The 20324-nt window shown below is 40.2% G+C and overlaps 1 protein-coding gene across 1 annotated transcript; it reads left to right on the top strand.

Annotated features, from left to right (window-relative positions):
- The first annotated feature begins 469 nt into the window (after positions 1-469).
- Positions 470-20121, top strand: LOC116323202 (plexin-C1-like). The gene is made up of 16 exons (XM_031743478.2): positions 470-1944; positions 2984-3106; positions 6638-6772; positions 6847-6947; positions 7024-7129; positions 7208-7373; positions 7635-7737; positions 9082-9157; positions 9528-9566; positions 9661-9794; positions 11627-11806; positions 13729-13837; positions 15817-16011; positions 16092-16259; positions 19476-19572; positions 19702-20121. Exons 1-16 carry the CDS (start codon positions 934-936, stop codon positions 19755-19757), a joined length of 2799 nt encoding a protein of 932 aa, XP_031599338.2. The 5' UTR covers positions 470-933; the 3' UTR covers positions 19758-20121.
- The last annotated feature ends 203 nt before the right edge of the window (positions 20122-20324 follow it).

Raw genomic sequence — 20324 nt, 5'->3', positions numbered from 1 at the left:
TGATTACATATTAAGATTTTGTCACTACCCTTATTTCATTGTGTTACATCTCTCTGTGTGTGTTACAACTAACCCAGACTATGGGGTTAATTGTATCATTTCACTCTTTGTGTTTGAGACCACATCATGCAAGTACTAATTGTATTGCTGAGAAAATAGCTGTACTATTTAATAGGAGAGACATGTAAATAGTTTGCATTACATTTTGCATCCACTACTTTAAAAGAGCTCCAAAACAACAAATGCCAGAAACAGGGGAGACCGGGTATAGTTGTAACTATTTCTGGCTATTGTACTCACAAGCACATATGCAGCGAAAGCCAAGAAATCATTATTGCCACAAGAATACAACGCTGAACTACTTCCTGTTCACCGCAGGGGTACAAAGCGAAACTTTTTTTCGGAAATGAATGCTGCAGCAGACAGAGAGGGTGCTGCTCTTAAAAGGTTGCACACTTTTGACAGCTGTGCACATCAGAAAGAGGATGTGTCTTGTCTTCCTTATTTTTTTCTGACTTCATGGCACTGAGAGAGAGGCTGCTACTATTAACTTGTCTCTTAGATGATCGTTATGTTATTCAATGACTCTTTATAAAAATTCCTGTGTGTTTTCTCAAAACGTTGATTCTGTTCATCGGGACGTAGCGTTTTCAGTGGGAGAAACTTGTGTTTTAATTGCACAGCATTTATAGAGGAGCCTATCTTACTTTAACTGCAAGCGTTAATAGCATAAATTAAAGCAGGATTTGTAATTTCTGACAGGATGTAAAAAAGCCGAACAGGCTTTGTTCTGACGTTTCGGAAGGCAGTATTCGTCTCAGCTTTTAGACCCACGCTGCGCTTTTACGCACAAGTCTTGAGACACCACGTCAGAGAGAGCAGAGAGCCGTGCCAGACTTCGCTGTGTAGAGGAAGTATTGCTGTAGATTCAAGATGATCCTGCTGCTCACTCTGCTTTCTGTTCTCTGCGGAGAACCGGGTTCGTGCCTGGAGGAGGATGGAGGCTTCACGTTTAATGGAGACATCCGTCAGTTCGCCGTAACCTCAAACACACTTTACGTCGCCACAAAGGAGAGGCTGTACCAGCTGAGCCACGACCTGAGTCTGATCAACAATCTGACCCAGAGAGGAATCTTAAAGACCGGAAACCAGCAGGATGATGTCCAGTTTTACCGGGTTTCTGAGACAGCTGAGTGGAACGCAACTTTCAGCATCAACGTGTTGTTGCCTTTCACAAAGAATGACTCTCTGATCAGCTGCGGTGTGACTGACGATGACTGCGGTCACTGCGAGATTCTGGACCTGAAGAACATCTCCAACCTTCTGTACAGGGAACACTTCCAGGTGGGACCTCTGAAGAACAGCAGCAGGTCTGTCAGCTTTCTGGTGGATGTGAAGAAGAAAACTCAGACTGACGCTTACATTCTGACCGCGATCCAACAAAACAAAGAACAGCCCGAAAACAACAAGTGTGGCATTAATCAGCAGACTATCAACCTTCATGATACGGATAACAAACAGGGTGGAGGTATATTTTCTCTAACTGATGGAGCTTCAGGCACACCTGGGATCAAAAGTAACGGTGATGTGGAGTTTGTTGACGGGTTTCAGATCAGTTCAACCATCTATCTGTTCTCCAACGTGCTCTCAGCTCGAACAAACAGAGTCCGTCTCATTTGGCTCGAAGGCGAAAAAAATAAAACTGACACACTCAAGTCTCTGTGGGGCGCGACTCTCAGTGTCTCTAACGGTGAACGCAGCAGACTCGTGGCCTCCTCGGTCATCCCGGGGGAGCAGCCGGTGCTTTGGAGCGGCGTGTTCAGTATCGATGGAGGAGACACCGACACCGAGCTGATGGTGTTTGACATCAGCCCTGATAACAACAGGAACGCCGACAGAGATCCAGACTTCTACACCTCTGTGCCATCAGAAGTGAGGGTGACGGTGGGTCGCTGAATAACTTAAGTTTATTTTTTTAATGGTTATTTTTTGGGTTGGAACTGTTTCCACCTGTCGCATTATTGTTTTCTTTGGTTAGTAGAAAGTAGTATTGTTACGTGGCATCAAAAAGACATAACAACTGTAAGATATATGCAGGAGCACAATCTACTCTATTATTAAATAAACAAATAAATAATTAAATGGTGGAACTAAAACAACAGCGACAAATTCAATAAATGAGACAAAATATTCCGTTAAAAGTTTTAAAAATATTTAGATTTTAGAAAATAGAAAAAATCTAGAGTCCCAGATTGTAAAAAATGATTTAAAAGTCATGACTGAATAAGGATTCTGAGGTATTTAAAGTACTGTGTTGTCTGCTGGTTCATGTGAAGATGAATGATGTTTGATTTATTAAAAACAATAAAGTATACAGAGCAGCCTAAGCCTTCTGTAGAGTTGGTGCTGTGCATTCATAGGACCTCATATTGATTCATTATCAGAATATTAGTTTTCCCTACAAACTGTAAGTAAAAACCATGTTGCTGCAGCTGCGGACCAGCACAACTCTTTGGACTTAAGGAGCTGTGGATGGGAGATCATTCTGTTTAGACAAGATTTGTTGTGTGTGAAACTGCATCTAATTAGTATTCAATGAAGTAAATGTATATAAACAGAAATCATCTATAAAAACGTTTAGTTCTACTGATTCTTTAAGGGCCGATTTTTAAACTGTACACACTATGTAATCAAAAAAAGAAAAGAAAAAAACCCTAAAACAATACATGTGACATGTTGCCACATTATGTATTTCTTCATTTTCAACTGGCACTATAACGTGTAAACTAACACTTTATTTTTTGACTTTAAATTCAAGACAAAAATACAAAGTGAATAAATAGAGGTCACTCTGATGGCACAACAACACAAGGCTTTTTTTAGACTTTGAGTAATGAGATGCTATTTATATATGAGGTACTTTCAGTACTTCTGCTGGTTAGTTTTTTGTAAATATCCGATCTGGCGGTTGCCTGTTTTTCAGCCAAAGATCCTGAAACCGAAGGCAGTGCTCTTCAGGCACAGCTACATGACCTCTGTGCTGGCAGTGAGGAAGAGAGGCTGGATGGTTTTCTTCATTGGGACAGGAGACGGGCAGCTCATTAAGGTGTGTATTAAGTAATAGATATCAGTTAATAGAAATACTTTCTAGAGATACTAGCAAGTATGTGATGGTCACGTATCTAACACTGCCTTCTGCTAGTATTCTCCTCTGTCACTCATCATCCTCCACCTGCTTTCATATAGTTGACAAAAAAAAACTATTCAGTAGAGATTCTGTATTGACAGCTGTCAAGAGATTTATTCTAAAGACACTTCTTCAGCTAAGAGTCTAAGAGAAAAAACACACACAGACGCTGCAGCATTTACTTGTATACAAGGGCGATCACAGAACGCTCACACCAGAGTGGGGGCCCTGCGATGCGCGCTCTGCTCTTGCACTTGTCTTTATTTATACACAAGAAAAATGAATACATTTGACGTGAGCATGTGCGTATGTGATTGTGTGTGTGTGTGTGTGTGTGTGTGTGTGTGTGTGTGTGTGTGTGTGTGTGTGTGTGTGTGTGTGTTCGAGGTCAGAACTGCTTGTTTGTCTTCTTGCTATCGCTGTGAGAAGACTCAGATACAAATATCAGAACATATTTTATAAAGAACAATCAGTCCTGAACAATGAAAAGAACAACCAGCTCTAAGCAAGGAAATGACCATCATGCAGCATTCTATCACAAGCAAACTTATATCATTAAAAGCTTATACTGACTAAAAAATACAATACCCTAACAAAATACAATTTTCTATTGACAACAGCTCAATCACATCGTTAAAGAATCATATTGTGCTTGCTTGACACAATATTTACTATTTACTATATTTACTAAAGTATTTTCTTTCAGGCTGCATTTACGCTCATGTATAAATTATGATAGTAGCTTAATGGCTTTAATGGATGGAGGGATGCAGCTTTCCTCTGCCACAGTCCCTTGCATTTTATTGTGATCTAATAAAGCCAAAGATTAACTGAGCTCTCTTGCCACTCCCACAAAGTTAGATAGAAACTACTGATGTCAGTTAGTGATATGATTTTCAGCAGATGAATCTCTGACTCAGGGTAGCCACCCAAACAAGACAGACTACCCCGATTCACTGACACAGTTTACAAATGTGAAACAGTGAGCTCATATACAGCACAGTAGTCTTAGAAGCAGGTGAGTATCAGATCAAAGATCTATGTAGGAAGGTGAAGAAAGCTTAAAACCACAATCAAGGAAGTCTGGAACAATGTTAGTCAGTAAACCGAGGTGCAGAATGGTTCAATGAGAGGCATGATGAATGGATGAATATGAAGTACAATATAAAGTCCATAAGTGGGACTCTGAAAGCTGCCAAACAAAGTCTCACAGCTCTGGCCACTAAGCTGAAGAAATAAACAATAAATGGGTCTGTTCTCCAAAGCTCCAGTTCAGTTCTCTCAGCTACAACGAAATAATAACATGGGAACAGATGCACCCAGAACTGCAACTGAGTAATACTGGAAGTACTGGCTGAAGTCACTAGCAGCATTCCATGAAAGGCAAGCGAATACTTGCTCAGAAAAAAAAGGAAAAACAGGGTGAAAGCAGCTACTCCTGTTTGCCAGAGCAGTGCACCAAGACTCTTAGACCAGGCAGACCACGCTGAGCACCGCTGCACTGACTACAAGAAAGCCTTCCACTCAGTGTCCCACACACAAACACTGGAGTGCTTGGCACTGTATCAGACTAACAGTGCACTAAGAACATTCATTCAACAAGGCCAACCCCAAAGGGAATCACTCATGTCACCATAAAGTTTAAAACATATCTAGGTGATGCACTGTACCCACTGCTGTTGCATAGGCCTCAACCCTCTAAGCCAGTTTATCACAGAGAGCAGATACGGACAATAATTCAGGAGTGAAGAGATCATCAGTCACCTCCTGTACAATGAATGATTGCAAAGAGAGGGAAGGTGATGGAGTTGCCAGAAGGCAGAGAAGCAGACATACAGGATACAAGTACCTGGATATAACCACAGGTCAACAGGAACCATGACAAAGATGCACAAAGGTCAGCCACAGTCAAGTACCTCAAGTAGACAAGATATGTACTGAGCAACCAACTGAGTGGTAGAAAGAAAAACTAAGCAATACATAGGCCCTGCTGGTCATTAGCCACCCAGATAGAATAATAAGCTGGCCATAGGAGGAGACTGATGGCACTGAAATCATCTCCCCTCAGATTCCCAGGCCTCTTGTAGAAGAGCCAATCTTGAGAAAGAACACAGACATACCACCCCACAGGGAGCTAGAGGGGGCTCTTATATACATTGTATATATCTTTTCCACTAAAACACCTGGAAATTATTTACTGCTTAAAATTATTTTTGCATTACTTAAAATTGCTAATAATTTAATTTGTGTCTCATTTCCTCTATATTACCTGAAGTTACACAATACTTTAAATTCCTTACACTACTGTGTAATTGTCACAATGTGACAGTTTCATTTAATTCTAGAGGAATTAGACGGAGTAAAGTGTAAAGTGTTATAAAGTGTTTTTCTCACCATTGTTAACTGGATGCTGGCAGACAGTAAATGTTTCTGATGACAGAACTGCTTTTCTGGTCACTATCTTGACTGATCCTGTTTAGAAATATGACACCATCACATCTGAGTGGGCCTCTGAAACGTTGCCATGATCTCAGGCATTCAGCGCCGCTACTGTTTGCTGCAGATATTTCTATTTTATTGCAAAACTGTTCTTTTCTGCTTCTTAGTCATTCTGCTTAATGTTATAGAGCCTGGGTTCTTCTAAGGAAGCAGCATGGGTCAAGAGTGCATTCATTTCTGTTCCTGGCTGAATACGAGAAGAGGAGGAGACAGATTTGCTGCACTCTGAGACATTACTTAATCGATCTGAGAGTTTAATGGAAGTGTTTGTTTCAGCATTTGAAATCCTGCCACGAGGCTCCATGTTAGCCTCAACATCATTTTTAACACCCAGACCTTTAGCATGAATACCAACTGTAATACTTTATTTGACTTAATTGCAATATAAAATGCTTGTCAGTTAAGGGTCATCATGGTCGCAGCATGACATTTGTGTTCATGCATGCAAAGAAAGTGCACTCATCACAAACAACAAAAGATGCCCGCTGTCTCAAATGATTTAATGTTATGTTATCTTCTTTTAAAAGGTACACTAAGGGTTTTTTAGGTAATTTAATAGAAAAAAAGAACGTTGTGCTCATCAGTATATGAGAAAGTGTGTAATTACATTTTCAACCAAAGCGATACATTCTTATGAACTTAGACATCATCCATTAAAAATACAGAGAAGGAGGCGTTTATTTGTGGCACCTAAACAACAAAAGGTGGTTATCAGGTAACATTATGCCAGTTAATTTAAATTAGCTTTGACTTTGACTCATACACTGAGCAACACAATGACAGTTGGAGGATGTGATGAAATTGGGCAGCAACAAAGAGTTCTCTAAAACAGCAGCAGTGTTTTCATTTTCTGTGCTGGTGTGACCCCTTTATTAATTTTAACTCAGCTTTCAAAGGAAGCAAATGAAATGTATAACAAACTTGGATAAATCTCCTTTTTCTTGTTGTTAGCTGTCTGTGGATCGGAACTATCACGCTGGCTGTCCCACGGTGCTCTACAGGACCAGTGATGACCGCAAAGTGTTTCCTAAATTACATCTGGATCCAGTGGATCAGAAACATGTGTATGTGCCATTTAGAAACCAGGTACTTATATTAGTTACAGATTATCTGAACGTCATGTGCATCTGTGCTGCATTTTACAGTGTTTGTCGTTCTAGGTGAAGCGAGTTCGTGTGTCGAATTGCAGCACGTACACAAATCTGCAGCAGTGTTGGTCTGCACAGGATCCATACTGTGTGTGGTGTGGCTCTAAACGCAGGTCAGAGAAACAACACGTGTGGCTGACGTCTTCAAACAATTCTGAACTTGGTGATCATTTCTTTTTCTTCTCCTAGCTGCACATTTGAAGATGACTGCACAGATTCAGACTGGCTGTCCATTCCTGATGAGTCCCAACACAAAATGATTTCCCACAGAGTGGAAAAGGACACAAACGGACAGGTGCAGCTTACAAACACACTCAGGACTGTAATCATTTCTGGTTTTCAGTTATTCATCACTTTTTTTCTTCATTTTCAGATCTCAATAAAAGTCCGCACACACCTGACTGTGGGTGAAGAAGTGTCATCGAGGTTTGCCTGTCAGTTTGTTGCAAGTTCCGGCTCGATTTGTGCTTCGAATAACCCTCCTCCACAGTTCCCACAGTGCACCTGCATCCTGTCTGATCGTACACTTCCTGCTGATGGTCGGTGACTTTTCAGAAATAATTCCAGGAATTAAAAATACTTCACAGTAAAACTTGTTTTTTGATTTGCAACATTTGCCAAAATAAGAAAATCCACCCAGAAATATTAACGACAGAGCCACTCTGACAGATGAAATACTCTTTATCAGCTGACAAATTCTACCTGTTTATTTTTATATATTAGTGCAGCTCATTCAGACATATCACTAATAAAAGAGACACTGACATTCATCATAAGTTTTTTTTTTAAAAAATTTACAGGTCTTTATGTCACAGTAAAATTCAGACTTGGGACATCACCACTGTCAGAACGACTGAGGTTAAACGACTGCTCTAGCATCAGTGGAGCGCCAAGTTTCGAGTTGTAAGTCCATCAATATCAGAAATAATTCAACGACTCACTGTGGACAGACTACACTGCATCTGATCTGATAAACAGATAAATCAGACAATCAGGTCGCAGTTAGAAATCAAAGAGAATGAAACCTTTGTGACCAAAGCTAGAAAAGTTCAATAATTGGATGAAATTCTATGAGATGTTGTTAGCGAGTGGTCTTTATTTTGGTGCAGTTTAGCCATCGTCAAGACAAAAACGAAGACTGGAGGTGTACAGAGACGAGTACAGAGCACTCGTAATGTGCTGTAGTCTGGAGTTTCCCCAAAGCTGAATCATCATCATTATTACATGTCGTTAGTCAGCACAGTAAGCTAACACAGCTTCCTAAATTCAGCCTTAGTCGGAACAACTTGGCGGAACATCAGCTGTTTTCCTGTTATTCCTGCAGAATAACTCCGACTGAATGTTTCTGCAGTCCTCACTGAAGTGCACACCAAGACTAAAGCACACACGAGACTAAAATATAAGAAATTAATAAAAGTAATAAATGAGATATTAGATAAAATACGTGAAAAGTACGACTGTCGTCACACCCTCGATTCCTCGCCTGCCTGAATCCCACCAGACGTGTGAGCGCAGACACGTCTGCGAAAAAAAAATAAAAATCATCTGCGTAGGATACTTTTGGTAATTGATGTTTTTTAGGGTGCTGAATCCAAACAGGATCTCCATTTCATTCCATCATTCCTTACCTTTCGCTATGAACAAAATAAACCTGGACACCATCATCTGAGCTCCTCACACTGCCAAACCCACCGTACCCCCCCCCGTCCTACTGACCACCCTCAATTCCTCGCATTTTCTGTGTGTCTTTCTCTTGAGTCAGAAATATCAAATTAATGTAAGAAATCATTATTGGAAATGGTGTTTTTACTCATGTACAGGATACCAGATTTTGTACGCTTAATTACAGTAAAAACACGAGTTTTGCAAGAAAACCTGACGAGATGGAATTTTTAAAATATGTTTCCCGGTTTCAATGAGTAAAAATCTATAAGAAACAAAATCCTATGCAGTTTTTTGGTTGCAGGCCTGTAATTCTTACCTAATGTCAGTTAAATATGACATCAATGAATTACAAAAACATTTGTTATAACAAAACCACAGCTGTATTTTATGCACAATATGACATGATACTGTATCACGTCCTTATTTAGTCCCACACACAGAAAGTCGGATCATCTTAAATGACTGAAACAACTCAGTCAGAGTAAAAAGAAATCTGTTTTCCCGTCTCTTCTTCATGCTCATATTTTTTGTGATTACACCTTTTATTTTGTTCATCTCATCTCCAATATGTTTCCTGTCCAGGTGTCAGCAGTGTATCAAAGCTGGTTGTGGATGGAACAAAAACAGCTGTTCCTGGGCTAACCAAGGAAATACTGATGTACTAATGACTGATTTTATGGATTTTCATACTTCATACCAGTCTGTGTGCTACATTATTTTAAAGTCATCACTTTTAACATTCAGCAAGAAACATGGGATTGATGGTAGAAAACGAAACTATTAAACATACATTAGAGATGCTAAAGAACGATTTTTTTTACTTAAAAAATGTTATTTAAGTGCTTATTGCTTCATCAGTACAATGATTTACATGTCTAATTTATAAAAAAAAATGGCAATACTTTTATTAGCAGTTTTCTGTTTATTCCTCTTTTTGAACTAAGCTAATGTTAGCCACAACAGGTCCTAGGTCAGTTCTGATAGATTACAGTGCTGTGCAGATGCTAAGTGCTGTATCCCTCCTGCAGGACAAAGTTTGCAAAGAGTTGGAGCCTGGGAAGAAATCTGTGAGTCTGATCCTCATTATCCCCATCCAGTAGAGGTTATGATGTCAGCAGAAGGAAATTAAACGACCTGATTATTTTTGTGTGTTACTGCCAGGGGCCAGAGATCTCCTCCATCACTCCCAATGTGGTGTCTTTCTATGGGAGTAACCATGCAGTGTTATCAGGTCAAAACCTTGGTTATGTGACACGAGTGAGGATCCAGACGCATGCTGAATGTACTCCAAAAGAGTGAGTCACTGTACAGATAACTAGAATGATTCTGAGAAATAACTAAATAAAGAGCAGATTTTAATCCAGGGGAACCACACATATTACAAACCAAAAATCAGTAATTATTGGTATAAACCAATAGTCAATAATTTTATGACTTGAAAAAATGTTCTAAGACTTGTGACTTGACTTGGACTTTTACACCAGTGGCTTGGGACTTGAACCTGTTTACTTGCTATATTACTCCAAATCTAAAATTTAATAGGCATATGATAACAGTGTGCACCATTCATTCATTCATTCTTACCACACTGCGTACTGTGTGCGTAGGCTGTGGCACAGCCAATCAAATTAACCAGATAAAACAAAACAAACAAACAAAAAAAACACTCAAACCAAAAATGCTGCCAAAAGTAATTTCTTTCAGGTACATAAACTACAACGTAGTCAACAAAAAACGAAATGCAATATGCAAAAAACATTCAAGAAGAGAATCGCAGACGGAGATGGAACAACTTCCAACTTTGTCCGACATTCGAAGTTGCATAAAGAACGGTAGCTGGTGCTTCTCTTTTGCTACGATGAGATAGCTGACTTCATCTTGCTAGCAAATGTTGTCCAGGCTACGTTGATGATACTGTTTGGCTTTCACATGTGTGATATTTTTGTTATGCTATTTTAAATCCAATCCTACAAGTGCATCCAAGAATAACATGCAGCTTGTTATCTCAGAATTGTCTGTGGATGGTGAGCGGGGTCTGTTTCAGAAATTGGGTCCTGTACCTGAACTCAGGGAACACACACTCTGTCACTCAGACAGATACAGACACATATGTGCACAAAACAACTAGGCAGGAGAGAGAGGATATGCTAATCACACCGCACTACATTTGCTGCAATGGTTCTTTGTTTTCTCCTGTGGAAATCTCAGCAGTTTTTGTCTGAATAGGAAGTTCTGCTTTTGCAGTTTTCATTTAGGGGAAGATTATTCTTGCAGCTAAGTTTAATTGAGCTGTATTTTATAGAGGTGCAATTTCAGAATAACTTTGTGTATAATTTGTAAGTTCACGTGTTTCATCATGTGTTGAGATAAATGGTCAATTTTTTAACATATAATTGCAATTTTTTTCTTTTTTCTTTTAAAGACTCGAAAGGGCTTGAATTTCAAAGTTTCACACTTATGACTTTACTTGGACTTTACCAGTGACTTGATACTTGACTCGTGACTTGAGTATAAAGACTTCAGACTTACTTGTGACTTGCAAAACAATGACTTGGTCCCACCTCTGTTACAAACCTACATATTCTACAATTTGGGAATATGCGAGTTCTCACCCAGCACTTATCGATGCCAAAATAGTTAAAAATGAGTGAAAAACACTGATAAAGATTTCATTGACAACAAACATTCATTTTTACTGGACATGCTGATTTTTATTTAAGTTTTTTGGCTTTGGAGCTTTTAGACTCAGGCTTGCAGAAATTAGGTCAAATGATGCACAGTTTGAAACGCAGATTGTTTGGTTTCTGAGTGTAAAACAGAAGGAGGAGAAATGTACTGTTGTCTGCACAGTAAGAAAAAAAACAGCAGTTCACAGCGTGCAGTGAAATTCGCAGTGAAGTCTCCCATCACACAAAACAATAAAATAACTTAAGGATTGAAAATTAAGGTGCAAACAACGAAAGTAGTAAAAACCAAAAAAAACCACCAAACCTTTGTTATACAAGAAAAATTGTAAAAAAAAAAAATTGTTAAACAGATTATTTTCATTGCTGAGGAAAAGTTTTGTTTGTTTTCAGGTTTTCTGCATGTCATGATGATGTCACTGAGTCTGTGTGTCTTTGCTCAGGTCTCCTACTTGGGACAACGCTGGTGTCAGTCTGATGTTCCACATTCCCAGCATAGATATCAAAGGTGTGGTCCGTGTGTGTGTTATCCTAGAAGATGGTAGTTGCCATGGTGATGCCAACATCACTTACCGCTCATCGCCATCCTGCGGCAACATTACTCCAAGCAGCAGCTGGATGAGGTAAAATTAGTTTTGCACAATTTGTCAGTGGTAACTGCTTATCGTAGATACACAACTTCCAGCAGCCGAGGTTACAGAAAGAGTTTGAACTCAAACTTTGCTTAATGTCAGTTTCTTTGCAATTATGATTAAAAGAAACTTGTGCTGATAGTTGTTTTTGAGGAGGCCACCTTTAGCTAAATTCTAAAACTACTAGGTTTTAGTACCAAACTATCATATAGAACCAAATTAACAACTCCAGGGAAAACGTCCCTAGGGAATCCCCAGACGCCTTATATGCTGGGCTTACACTGTGCGATTTTTGGCCCATTTTGAGCCGATTTTTCAGTCGTGCGACCGTTTTGGTGATCGGCCCGAGTTTGGCCTTCATCGTGTGTCGTGCATCGTGTAGTATACGTGGGGTAACGAGAAGCGATTAACACCTCACGACCAGCTCCCGATCATCAATCGCTTGGTTGCGAGTATGTCACCGCAGCTTCTCACACTGCGCACGCGCAAACACATAAATGTCGGTGAAAAAGACGGAGTAGCACGGCAGTGCAGCGTGTAATCTGGACACGAGCGATGGAGGCACTTGTAGAACTTTGGCAAGCTCATCCGAGCCTTTTCGATGTGGCCTCACAAAATTATCACGACCACAACAACTGTGAAAATAGCTGGATGAACAATGCTGCTCAATCACAGCTGCCTGACCAATGTTTTTCATTAGCAATTTAGCAAAGTTGATGGTGGTGTGTGTCTGTGTGGGTGAAAGACAGAGAGGGAGAGCGAGCGAGAGATTTTCTGTTATAACCTTCATTTTTATGGACGCACAGTGTGAGCACTCAGGTTGCATCAGAGCATCGGGCCGTACAGTGTGAGACCTGCATCGTGACCTACGAACTTATAGCCTCTGCGAGTCAATCGTGCAGTTTGAGCAGAAGCTGAATAACGCGACTGAAAAAAGTCGCACAGTGTATGCCCAGCTTAAGGCCGTCCCTACCCTCATATCAGCCACAATAGCGAAGGTAGGACCAAACCATGACCCCCCACCCATATGTGCGCTGTCTCATTTAATGTGACATATGGAGCGCACCATCTCTAAGAAATTATCTTCTGAGAAGTGCTATAACAAACCTGATTAACAAAAATCAAAATCATCTGCAGATCATTTTATTGGAGATTATGTATCGGAATTTCAGGAGCAGGACCACGCCTCCAAACACGCTCGTCTATAGATGACAACCTTCTGGCTGTCATCTACACAGGTTCCCCCAGTTCTGCAAGCTGTTCATTCTCGTTTACGTGCCCCACCCTCCCTTCCTGCTTGTTCTCCATTCTTTAACTTCTTCACTTCTATTTAGTACATGAGGATCTGCCAGGTCAGGGAGCCATCACCAGTCCCCTTCGAGGCCTTCCCCAAACCACAGCTCAAGTCATGTCAAAGCATTCACTTTTACCTACTACAACGCTGTCAAACCTAAAATGAGGACGTGGGCCCAGCTAATGAAGTGGGGAGTCTTCCTGAGGCAGATAGTCAAGGTGGTGTTAATCATCCGAATCTAAAACTACATTAGTTTTATTTATTTATTACAAATATAACAGGTTAGCGGGAAAGAAAATAGACAGATGGTTATTTTTCTGGTCCATCAAACAATAAGCTTCTCGTTATTCTTCAGTGAGCTCCGCTGGCTTTCTGCTATAAGGCTGCAAATCTTTCTTCCATTCAGAAGTGATGCAGCATCGTGCCTCGGCATTTATCTTCTCTAGTAAACTCTTGAAGAATCCCACCGTGATCCTTTCTAAATTTGTTGTTTCAGTCCATCGGACACTTTGGTCTGCATCAGAACATGACAACTACGTCATCCAAGGATGACTCACTTCTCTGTGATCAAGTCTTTCATATTCTCTGCTCTGCATAAATGCTGCTCTGTGTTTGGCAGTGGGAAGAGGAAGCTCACACTCACGGGGTCACACCTGGAGGTTGCTGAAGGAGTGGTACACAACCACACCAAGCAGGACGTCAAGCTTCCCAGAAAAAGCAGCTATCAGGTCTGCAGACACACACAGTGTAAATGGGACTGTTTATTATAAACTGAATACATCAGTCTAACACTCTGCTCTGAGTTGATGGACTCACTAGCGTGGGAAACCCGGGAAACACTCGGTGAACAAAGTTTCAGAGAGATTATCTGTGACTGAAAGAGTAACCGATTGGCGTCTTTGTCTAGATGAACGATTAATTACAAAAGTGTTCATGTTAACAATGAGCTAACGTCAAAGTAGGTTTTCATTTTCCCGATCATTATCTCTTTAATGCACTCTGATATGACCTTTTCTGTTGAATATATGAATGAGGAAATGAAAGTGAGGGTCAGACAGATGGTTCAGTGCAGCAAGAAGGAAGAGGATTTTGGATTTACAGTCTGACATTTATTACAGATACAGTTTTAACACAACTTAAATGTAAATATTTCTAGTTTCTTAGTCAAGAATTTCTGAAGGCTCCATGCTTCCAGAAAGTATTCAGAGCGCTGCAGTTGTTCCAGCTTCATTCCAAAATGGATTCAATTCATTTTCCATTTAAAATTCTAGAAACATTACCCGAAAAAAGACTAAATGAAATAAATTTGCTTGGAATTCCTGCAAATTTATCAAAAACAAAAAGAAAACATGTAAGTATTCACAGCCTTTGCTCAGCACTTTGTTGAAGCACCTCTGGCAGCAATTACAGACCTAACTCTTTTAGATTATGATACTACAAGCTTGGCACAACTATTTTTGGGAAATTTCTCCCATTCTTTTTTGCAGAACCTCTCCAGCTCATCAGGTTGGATGATAAGAATCGGAGCACAGCCATTTTCAGAGAGGTTCAGTTGGGCATGGGCTCTAACTTGGGTCACCCAAGGACATTCACAGATTGTCCTGAAGCCACTCCTTTGTTATCCTGACTGTGTGCTTAGCATTGTTTTCCTGCCAAAAGATGAGCATTCCCCTCAGTCTGATGTCCAGAGTGCTCGGGTGCAGGTTCATCATCAAGGACATCATTGTATATCGCTGCATTCATCTCATCTCAACCCTAACCAGTCTCCCAGTTAGAGCTGCTGAAAAACATCCCCACAGCATTATACTGCCACCACCATGCTTCACTGTAGGGATAGTATTGGGCAGGTGATGAGCAGTGCTGGTTTCCTACTGACGCTTCGCATTTAGGCCAAAGAGTTCCATCTTTGTTTTCATCAGACCAAAGAGTTTTGTTCTCATGGTCTGAAAGTTCTTCAGGTGCTGCAGAAATGATTGTCCTTCTGGAAGGTTCTCCTCCCTGACTGTGGCCCTTCTAACCCGACTCAGATTGGCCAGGCCGCCAGAACTAGGAAGTCCCGTGGTTCCATACAAGTGGCCAGCATCTTTGCTCATTGGGACCTTTTCTGTACCCTTCCCCACATTTGCACCTCTATACAATCCTGTCTCAGAGGTCTACACGCGCTCTGACATGCGCTGTCCACTATGGGACCTTATATAGACAGATGTGCACCTTTCCAAATCACATCGAACCAAGTGAATTTACCACAGGTGGACTTCGGTCAAGATGTAAAAACATCTGAAGGATGATCTGATTTTGACTGAATCAAAATCAGATGACTGATTTTTAATGTCATGGAAAAGTCTGGGAATACTTATGTATATGTTATATTCTTAATTTAAAAAACTATATTTGGAAGAAGTTCAAATAACTATTATTTACTTTGTCACTATGGTACATTGTGTGTAGAATCTTGAGGTGAAAGTGAATTTAATCAATTTTGGAATAAGGAATAGCTGTTGGAATGTTTGGAATTAACATGACATAATGTGGAACAAGTGAACAAGTGCTGTGAATACTTTCTGGATGCACTTTATGCTCGACAAAATAAGGTGACTTAAGCATTCCAATTCTTTTGGAAATGTGTTTGTGCAGTGCTTGGTTTATCTTGACATCTTCATCTGCTTGCTGTACTGTCCACACACTAAATACATTCTGCGTTATACAGTCAAACTCCTTGCAGAGTCTCACCTATGGCACACCTGCAGCTGAAAACACTTCGGGGATTTTTAGCAGCAGTGTGTCTTTGAAAGTAGCCAATCAAACCTTGGCCTGCTCCACAAACATCATTTACTATCCGGACCCTGAGTTTACCAGCTTCATGGGTGTAACAACAGGGGAAGATGTACGCATCACCATACAGGTAATGTTGCGTCTGTTGAAACAATCTACTAACATAATGACATCAGCTCACTAAAGGTCAGACTTCTGTTGTTGTTTCAGAAAAAGTCAGACAACCTGGAGATGTCAAAAGAAGAGTTATCAGTGTGGGGCGTTCAAGACAAACAGGAATACCCCTGTATCCTGGAGGCCAAAGAAACCAGTAAAGAGATGGATTCATTTATCTGTCGGATTAAAAGGCCGCCCAACACAGAATTTTACGAGTTAAAGGTAAATCTTTCTTTTAAGTCTGATTAATGTGATAATAGGTATAACATCACAAGATCTATATTAACTTACAAAGTCCTCAGGAGTACAGTCCTGTGCTAACAATTTACACCATAAATACATTTCTGGTATGTTTTCAAATTACTGTTTTTTTTTTAAAAATTAAGCTTAAAACACAATTAGCAGAAGAAAAGATCAAATCAGCGCTATTTGCCTTTAAAAATGTCATGAAATGGCTGTGTGTGGAAGGCAGGAAAGGACCCAAATGCAGACTTGTAGGCAAAACTCAGAAAACACAGCTTTATTTGCTGAATAAATAAACAATGCAAAACTAAACTGGGAAACCTAATGAACCAAACACATGGAGAATCACACAGCCATGAGGGTACAACACGACAAAAGGCAAAGGAAAACACAGGGTTTAAATACACGAGGGAGGGAATGAGAAACAGGAGGGAAACACAGCTGGGACTAATCAGACATAATGAGACAAAGGGAAGCAAAACTAGATACACAGGACAAGGACTATCAAAATAAAACAGGAAGCATGAGACATAAGCAGACTTGACACAGAGACGTGGAACATGGCAGGCTTAGAACCAAGCACACAACACACGGAGACTACATCAGGAGAACAAGAAAACTGAACTAAACCTTCACTAGAGACAAGACACCAGGAACACAGGGAAGGCTCAGAAACAGAACATGGAGCACAGAGACAACAGTAACTAACAGTGACAGGGAAACGTGACTGACTGGGAAGACAACTGACTTTAAAAAATACTGACACGATTCAAATGATGCATGTGCATGAAGAAAACAAAAGAAGTAGCCAAAGAAAGCTGACGAAATGCTAACCAAGCTGAAAAAGGGATGGAGAGAGACAACGAGACAGACGGACACAAGCATGAAGACAGCACAGTGACCATGCAGAGTCTCCCACAAAAACTAAAAATATTCAAAGCTAAAGTCAAAAGGAAAGTGAAAAAAGAACTAACTTGCATCAGTTATGCTATGAAAAGGAAATTTGGAGAAATTCAGGAAACGATTCAAGAACAAACAGCAAAGCTAAACAAAATGCAGTGCTGGGTGACAGAATTAGGAAAGTGGCACAAAGAAGCTAACGAGGCCTTTGTGATGTTGTTGAGCCAAACACAGCTGATGCAAGAAAAAATAACCAACCTTTAGCAAGATCGTGGAGAAGCAGCATCCACATATTTGGCATACCAAAAGAAACCGCCTATAGCAAAATAAGCATCCATTGGGAAGATTGGATAAAGAGATATGATGATGCCGGTGAAACTGCAAGTGACCTATGGAAGAGGGGGATCGCACTAGAAGCTTCAGGAGAGCAAGAGGCTAGGACGCTGAGAGAAACCGGAGCACCTCCAGGAAGGCAGCAGGTGAGGGCTGGCAACCTGAACGAAAACAGTACAACAAGTGAGGGAAAAACTAATGAGAATCAAGAGGAAAATATGACAAAGGACACTGACCCCCCCACCCACTAATGGAGGGCCACAGGGAAAACAACATATTCTGACCCATACAAGAGAGTAAAAAAGAAAGACAAGTAAAGACTGAAATAAAGGGTGAGGTCAGTCTGCTAAACATAGCGGCTAAATACAGGCTTAGTACAAGTTTAAATTTGATAGACCAAAGAAGGGAGTACAGTGGAACCCCGACTTACGAATACCCCATTTAACGAAAAATTCAAGTTACGAAGGCACTTAACGGCAATATTTCTGCCCGTGGTACGGCAAAATGCCCGTGTAACGAAATCCGCTGGCTCTGATTGGCTGAGCCCACAATGCCCACAATTCCCACAATGCCTTCCGAATCATGTGACAACCCCTTGGCTTTCGTACTTGCGCTTCGCTGTTCCACTTGAACGACGTATTGTTGTTGCAGTTAGCAATTAGCCTATAGCCTATCGTTCACTCAACAGGCGTGATGGGTGCTTCGACTTAAAATTTTCGACTTACGAAAGACCCTCGGGAACAAATTAATTTCATAAGTCGGGGTTCCACTGTACTAGTTTTTAAGGATACTGGACTTTGCTAGATCGTAGACGAAACCACTAACACGGTCTTTCAGCAGGTATAGTGACGGGCCAATTTGTACTTCCCATCAACCCACCAACAGAAACTTAAGGAGGTTCAAAATGACCTTCCTATGGAAGTCACAGTATATATGTGTGTTGTGGTGCCTAGGGAAAACGTCTGAACTGTCAAAGCAGATACTTGGATATAAGATCCCTAGAAAAGGTAAAATACTGTAGCTTGGCTATCTGAAGGAAGGAGTTATAGAAAAGAAAGACTTTTAATCAAGATAATGTTGGCAGGACTGACGAAGGGTAAGATCTGACAAAGAATCAATATTTCAAGATAACTGAAAACACAAAAACTAACACAGGGATTAAGACTAAGGAAAACAGCTGCAAGACAAATGGAAAAAACAATGGACAAGGTACAGAAAAACAGTAGCTACAACTGAAGACATCCTAAGAGAGACTGGATAAAGGACTGAGTGACACAGGCACATTGCAAACTGTTGTATATGACGTTACCATTTCGATTATGTACACAGTCCAATGATTTTTTTTTTTAGTTCCAATTTTTTATGTCAGGTTTCGCTATTCGGCAGGCAGGGTGGGACAAAAAAGCAGGACTCAAAACTGACAAACGCAAACTTCAAAATAGCTTTATTGCTCAAAATGTGCTTTACAAAATAGCTCAGGTAAAACTGAAAATCAGTAACTCACACACTGGCCTCCAACAAGGGTCCATGGATCACACAGCTTGTGGGGAGAACACAATAAAGACCATGTGAAGACTGAAGTAATGAGACATAATAACCAAAACTGAATATAATGTACATGGGACTATCAAAATTAAACAGGAAGCAAACGGTGAGACCAAAATTGAGAAACGTGAACCTGAAAAAACTAAACAGAGACACTGCTGGGAGGTAAATAAACACAGAGACAAGACTTACTTCCACAACAGGCGCTGAAGACAAGACACAGGGATGAAACTGGGACATGAAAGGAACAAACATAGTAAAACAAAAAACCATGAAACAGAAATGGAGATAACAATAGTTCTTTACAGTCGTTTTCAAATTGATATATTTCCTTCAAAATAGTAGTAATAGAGGAAATACTGTGACCCATTGCTCTGGTGAGACTTCCTCTGTGAAATGCGTTTTTGTGTTTTCTAGATAAAGTATGGTGACAAGACAGTGAGCCTCAGTAATCCTGCACCACACCGTGTCTCTGCAATACTACTTTCCCTGCTGATACCCGGTGTTCTTGCTGGTAAGTTGGCTTTTTCTTCAAACCTGGAACCAATTTCTTAAAAACTCCTGAAAACCTTTTCTACTGCAAATTGATTCAAATGTTCTAGTTTTTCCACTCAGATCAAATCTGTTACTGTTTGTCTTTCAGTGTTGTTGGCCATCTATCTGTGGCGGAAGAGTCGCTCGGATAGGAATGGGTTTTGACCACCGATGCCCATCTCTATATTCAAGTGATATTATATTTGAAGTCTTGATGTCTGTTTTTCCCCCCTTCAAAATTTGGCTCTTGCTATTTCTTGGGATTAATTTCTGTGTTGTTTAATTCAGGTGTATGTACTTTTTAAATTTTCAACAAATCTCAAGTTTCTGAATTTTGATTGATTGGCAACCTCATAATTCAGTCACAATTCAAGGCAGTTTACGATACTGTAGGTTGACGTTTTGTGTGCATTCCAGTTGTTGTATGTATTTATTGATTTAATGTTTTATACTTCACAGCATGCTTGAAAGGGGTTATTGATCTAAATCCCTTCTGGAATGCAAATAAAGGCTTTCCTTCAGTGTTGAATTATTTCGTTAAATCAGCGCGCTATTATGGATTTCCTACTCTTCTACTATTTCTACTTTCCTGATAGAGCTGTATCATATATGAAGTAAATATTGATATATGTCCAACAACATTTCTTTTCCATGAATGGAAAAATGTGAGAGAGAAAGAGAATTGAAAGCCATAATACTGGTAGGCCTTCCTTCAAACAAACTAAACGTGTT

This window comes from Oreochromis aureus, linkage group 17 (genome assembly GCF_013358895.1).
Source record: "Oreochromis aureus strain Israel breed Guangdong linkage group 17, ZZ_aureus, whole genome shotgun sequence".
NCBI classification, from domain to species: Eukaryota; Metazoa; Chordata; class Actinopteri; order Cichliformes; family Cichlidae; genus Oreochromis; species Oreochromis aureus.
Note: the sequence above shows the minus strand (reverse complement) of the source record. Positions and strands in the feature narration are given on the sequence as shown.